General features: G+C 41.1%; 1 protein-coding gene across 5 annotated transcripts in view; it reads right to left on the reverse strand.

Moving 5' to 3' along the window:
* Positions 1 to 6,480, reverse strand: part of SCN5A (sodium voltage-gated channel alpha subunit 5) — a 76,306-nt gene that overhangs the window by 38,280 nt on the left and 31,546 nt on the right. For all 5 annotated transcript variants that reach the window (XM_003794467.2, XM_003794463.2, XM_023515918.1 and 2 more), the window contains exons 12-13: positions 6,107 to 6,239; positions 4,909 to 5,147 (exon numbers count right to left, since the gene is read on the reverse strand). In XM_003794467.2, the coding sequence (XP_003794515.1) occupies positions 4,909 to 5,147; positions 6,107 to 6,239 (372 nt within the window). The remainder of the gene's footprint in view (positions 1 to 4,908; positions 5,148 to 6,106; positions 6,240 to 6,480) is intronic.

The following is a 6,480-nucleotide window of genomic DNA, read 5'->3' on the forward strand; positions in this document are numbered from 1 at the left end:
AGCTGGGACTACAGGCACCCGCCACAATGCCCAGTTATTTTTTGGTGGCAGCCATCATTGTTGTTTGGCAGGCCCAGGCTGGATTCGAACCCGCCAGCTCAGGTGTATGTGGCTGGCGCCTTAGCTGCTTGAGCCACAGGCACTGAGCCACGTTTTAGGTGTTTTCTTTTAAGTTCCTTTTATTCTTAACACCATGTTTATGAAATTTTCCATATTGACATATTTGTACATATTCATTCTATTTGTGTACAGCACTTCATTTTATGCATATACCACAATTTATGTATCCACATTTTAAAAAGATGTTTAGATGTTTATGTTGATTCCAATTTTCCCTGTAACTAACGATGCTGTACAGAACTCTCTTTTACATGTTTCCTTATACAGATGTGTGAGGCTTTCTAAATAACACGTACCTCTGAAATTGTTGAGCTGTAGGGTATGCACAACTGTGATTTACCAGATATGGTACAGTACTCCCCCAAAGTGGAGGACCAAACCCACACTCTTACAAACTGTGAGTTCCTACTGTTGTGTATCCTTGACTACACATAGAAGTTTATTTTTGATTCTCTCATGGGTGAGAAACGGTATTTCAATTGTGCTTTAATTTCCTTCCTCTGTGTTTCTCTGCATTTGTTTATAACCATTCAAATCTCCTTTCTGTGATCTGCTTGCCATTTTCTTTGTCCTTTGTTGGGGTTATGTTTTTATCACTGACTTGTGCCTCTTTTTGTTACAGATATGTAGGTGTTAATTCTGTCTAGATTTCACAAATTCTATTAAGCAGTTTTCATAATATTAGTTTCTAGTTTGTGGTAGTGATTTCATTTAGTTTGTAATATCCTTTGTTGTATAAATACCATAAATTTTAACATAAGTGAACTTAGCGATCTTTTCTTTCATAGCATAAACTTTTTGGATTGTTCAAGGCATTCCCAACTGCGAGATCTTAAAGCTTTTTTCTCCTATATTTATTCTATAAGCTTTTAAGTTTTGCTTTATCACATTTAGGTGTTGAACCCAATTCCCCTGCATCTAATTTATGACTATGATGTGAGGTAGGGATTTGAATTTAATACTTCTATATAATGACCATTTTCCCCCAGCATCATTTATTGAATAATAAATCCCTTTCCTACTGATTTATAATGCCATGTCTGTTATTTATCAGATCTCCAAATATATAGATTGTTTTATTTCTGGGGTTTCAAGTCTGTAGTACTGATCCATTTTTCTGTCTTTAAACCAATACTACACTGTTTTCAGCTTTATAATATATCTCAATATATTTTAGTAAATTCTCTACCTTATTCCTTAATTTATCTTGATAGGCTTTACTTTTCCATATGAATTTTAGGATTACCTTGTCAAGTACCATAAAAAAAGTATTGAAAATTTTCACTGGAATTACATCGAATTTATAGGTTAATTTGGGAAGAATTGGTATCTCTACGATATTCAGACTTTCAGTCATGAAAATGGCATATCTCTCCACTTAAGTCCTTTTTGTGTTTTTCACTAGTTTCATAACCTTTCACATGAAATTTATACATCTCTCCAGCTGTATTAATGTGCTGTTTGATTTATAATTTGAGATTTTACTCTCAATGGCTATATTTTTCATTTCTACAGATTTTATTTGCCTCTTTTTCAATATTGTCTTATTCTTTTCTCATGTTATTCTTATTATTTTGCAGTTTTTGGCTGGGGCTGGGTTTGAATCCTCCACCTCCAGTATATGGGGCTGGTACTCTACTCCTTTGAACCTCTTTTTTTATGTTTTTAATCTTGAACTCCTGGCTTTAAGCAATCCTCCTGCCTTGGCCTCCCAAAGTACTAGGATTACAAGGCATGAGCCACTCTACCCAGCTTATTTTCTTGTCTCTTGTTACTATACTTTTACTTTATTATCTCTATCCAACATTTCTACTATGTGACATTTTAAGGGGTAAGTCTGATTATATGTGCACGTGTGTGTGTTCTGACTCTTGCTCATGGTGAAATATTTCCTTGTTTTTTTTGTAATTTGGAAAATTCAGCTTGGCCTGGGTTAAAGGTATATCCTTCTAGAGACGTTTTATGTTTACCTCTTTTAAAGTTTCCAAGATATTATCCTAGAACCACTGTACATCTTTCCTTTTTAGGTCAGGCTTTAGTACCACTCAGATGTAAACCTGAATCCCAAGTCTGTACAAGGCCAAATTCACAGTTGCAAGCTTCCAGGAATTACTTTTGTTTTCTTTCCAGCCCTGGCTAAGACAAGGCTTCTTTATCATCTCCAAGTATCAGTGTGTAGGTTTTTTGTGTTTGCCTTCTTACTAGATGTATGGTTGTAGTCTTACGGGGCTACTCAATGCCAACCTCGACTCACACTGTTCCAAGACTAAGTATCTTATCTCTATGTGCACAGAATACCCAAACCTCCAGATTATATAAATCAGTAGCTCCCCACCCCATCCAGGGCAACTACAAAAAACATTTTACATGTTTACTGCTGTGGTTTTTAAGCCCCTCTTTGTTTTTGGCACTTGGGGATGCTGTTACAGTAGTTCTCCCTTATCCATGGGGAATACATTTCAACACCTTCCGTGAATGTCTGAAACCATGGAGAGCACCAAACCCTGTATATATCATACTTTTCTCCATATAGACATAGCTATGATAAAGTTTGGTTTATAAATTAGGCATGATAGAGATTAACAACTTCTCTTTGGTATGTTTCTAGCTTCTCTTTGGCATATATGAATTGCCAGCATCCCTACTCTTACATTTTGGGGCCCTTTGTGTCCATAAGCACTGCAATACCATGATAATCAATCTGATAACAGAGGTGGGTAGTTAAGTGACTAATGGGTGGGTGGCATGTACAATTTGTATAAGCTGGACAAAAGGATAATTCATGTCCCTGGGTGGGATAGAGCAGGATGATATGAGATTTCATCATGATACTTGGAATGGCCTGCTTCTTAAAACTTCTGAATTGTTTACTCTTGGAATTTTCCATTTAATATTTTTGGACCATGACTAACTGTAGGTAACTGAAACTATAGAAAGTGAAACTGCATAGAAGGGGGACTACAGTACTTTCGCATGTGCTTAGGCATTTCAAAAGAATGTTTGCCATATTTGTAATTGTTTCAGAATAGACTTTTCTGGTTTTCTTGTCCATACTGTTCCTAGAAACAAAAGTTTCACTTGCCTTATATCTTTGTTTGTGATGGGCTAAAATGTCAAATCCATCAATCTCTTAATGAAATTTTGTCTTTAAAGTCATGTTTTAGAAAGACCATTTCCATACCAAGATTATTTGCCCATGCTTACTTTTGCGATTTAGCTTACTTAGACTTAAGCCACATAGAAAATGTTAAATGCAAGAAAATCAAAACTTACATGCTTGCAATAAAGCTATCCAAATAACAAAACATAGCTGTAACCCAGCTACATTGCCTATGTTAATAATTAAACCACAAGTTTAACAAAGCTGCAATTCAATATCTTAAGGATCCAGTGAAGCCATCAGTACTCTTCACCACACCTAGCTTGCTGTTTAATCCAACTCAACATTCACAGTCTAGTAAAACCATAATCAACTGAAACACCACATGAAGACCACCCAACATATCCAACAGTACCAGGAGGCACCTACAGGCTGAGATATAGCTTCCCCTTTTGTTTGCATATAGAATAAGGAAAGAAGAGTAAAATTACAATAAATGGAATCAAATTAGTGAAAAATTTTGAATAGACACTGCAGAGAACATTCTAGAATCCTGGGTCTGGAAAGTAACAAGAGAAAAACATCCTCACACCCCACAGTATGGGAGACCTACCTGCCTGTGGAGGCCCCTTTGTGCCCACAGCCACAGTTAGCCTGAGACAGGGTCTGGTCTGCAATAACAGAGCTTAGAATGAGTGCCCAGAGGTCCTCCTCCTCGACCCAACCTCAGTGATGATCCAGGAGCTCCTTTCTTAGGCCAGTGGGTTCTTGCCATTTGTGCCCTAGGATCCCATAGAGGACTGACTGCATGTTTATCTGGACAGAGCCAATGTTGCCCTGTCCCTAGGAATCAGAAGACAGTGGCTACATGCCCAAGTCTGCCCCTTCTGTGACTCCATCTGCCTATGGGCCTCAGTTTCCCCATTCTGTATAGTCAAGAGGCAGGACTTGATTTGGTGTCAAGAAAAAAAGATCAGAATTAAAATCCAGCCATTCTGACTTCCAGGAACAGTCTCTTTAATAACAACAACAACAATAATAGCACAGCTATCATTTATTTTGAGTGCTTATTGTTTATCAAACTCTGAGCCAAGCACATTATACACATTATCTTATTCAATCCTCATTAGCTTCCTACGAGGTTGATATTGTCATACTAATTCCGCATTTATTAAATTCAGCAAATATTTATTGTGCCAATTCCTGAGACTAACTAATTTGCTTGAGGTCACATAGTAAGAGCTGAGTCAGAATTCGGATCTAGCTCTGTGTGATTTGCTCACTATACCCATCTCTGTATCCTTCTCTGCCACCCTCCCTCCTTCTATCCAACCATCCACCCATCCTTTCCCCCTTTCCACCAGCACTGATGCTCACTGTTGCAAGCTCTAACCACTCCCCTCCTCCATCTACTAGTTGCAAAATACACTTCTCCACATAATGAAGTGAGTTTACCCCCAACTCACTTTTGTTTTCTAGCCTCTGGACATTTTCACAAACCTTTAACTCCAACCTCCAGCTCCAAACCTACATCTCTTAGCTCCTTAGGTCACCCTGAGATTCCTTCCCTCCTCCGAGATGTCCTCAACAATGAACCTCATCCTCAAAAGATCCTTTTACATCCAGCATCTCTTCTCCCTTACCCATGAAGGCTATGCCAGCTGGGTGCAGCTGCAGGTGGCCCTTACCAGGTTTCCGACCTGCAACATGGACTCGAATTCAGCTGTCATGTTGTAGTGTTCCAGTGCCATGAAGAGTGTGTTGAGCACGATGCACATGGTGATGGCGAGGTCAGCAAATGGGTCCGTGACCAGAAACTTCACTTTCTGCTTGATGGACAGCCATAGTGGACAGCACTCCCAGATCAGGTAGCGCTGGGCAAAGCGGTTCCAGCATGGTGGACATTTGCGGTGAGACTCCTCCAGCTCTGAGGGGACAGCCCGGGAGTAAGTTTTTTTTTTTTTATTGAGTGAGTCATATATATAAGGTGGTATTCCAGGAAAGATTTATGACTTACTTGGAGATGACAGGGCTGCTATATGACAGTAGGACAGTGAGTGAGGCAGGGGAGGCCAAGGGATTGTATAGCCTGTGTCCTGGATCTTTACAGTGTACATATGAAAAAATAGAGCCACAAAGGACAGGAGATGAAGACAGATATAGGGAAAACTGGGAATAGACAAGACAAATGCATGCTCACTTGTGACAGCAGTCTCGTGTGGATGTGAAGGCAGTCAGGGGAGGACAGGCTGAAAATGGTGGGACAATAATTAGTACCGGTAGGTTCAGATATAAAGACACTCAAGAAGGAGCAAGTAGGAAAAGATGTGGACATCTGGGACATGTCAGGACAGATAGGGTGATGCCTGGGACAGACCAGAAAAGTTGAGGATACATCTGAGATGGGAAGGAATAAGAAGGGTGTCAAGTTCAGACTTGAAGGCATGTGAGCTTGTGTAGGGTAGGACCAGCTGGGACAGATGTGGGCTGCCTGAAGTAGTCTGAGGTATATAGAGGAATGGCTGGGAACTGGCTGGACCAGGTATTGGTATGCTTGGGACAGAATGGTCCTAGACAGACATGGCTATGCTTGGGAGAGGACAGAATAAGACTGATAAGAGCCTGGGACAGACCAAGACAGATGTGCGAGTGTTTGGAAGAAACACAGACATGGAGGTGCCCAGGAAAGAATAAACTAAAACAGATGAAAAGACAAAGAACAGGCAGGGCTCATATAAGGCTACACAGGACAGAAAGATTTAGGACAGATGTGGAACTGTCCAAGGCAGGTCAAGACAGAGAGGGAATGTCTGGTTCAGGCTGGGACAAAGGTGAGGGTGCCTAGAGCAGGAGTGGGCAGTGTTTGGATGACCCAGGAGTGCTGACCTTCTAGTGCACTGGTGAGTACACTGACTGCGCTGAGGGCCCGCTGCCGAGCTCCTGGCTCCTCGAAGCCGTCCATACACGGAGCCTGGGGGGTCAGCATCTGGGGCCCACCTGGCTCCTCTGACGGTGTTGTCTGGGTGCAACCAAGAGATATGTGTCAGCCTGGGCACAGGGGTTCTACCCCCAACCCCTGACTCACGCTGGGGGAGGTCACAGGGGGCAGGATGGAGGTCTGGATAATACACTGGATACTGGGCTTCTCTGTTACCAACCCCTCCCCAAGTTAACAAGTCCCCCCCACCTCTCTTGCCAACCATTATCTCCTTCATTCTCTTTTCTTTTTCACAACCTCTCCTCAGCAGTGATTCCTGAGT

Source organism: Otolemur garnettii, unplaced genomic scaffold, assembly GCF_000181295.1.
Source record: "Otolemur garnettii isolate 467f Iridium unplaced genomic scaffold, OtoGar3 scaffold00082, whole genome shotgun sequence".
In the NCBI taxonomy this organism is placed as follows: domain Eukaryota; kingdom Metazoa; phylum Chordata; class Mammalia; order Primates; family Galagidae; genus Otolemur; species Otolemur garnettii.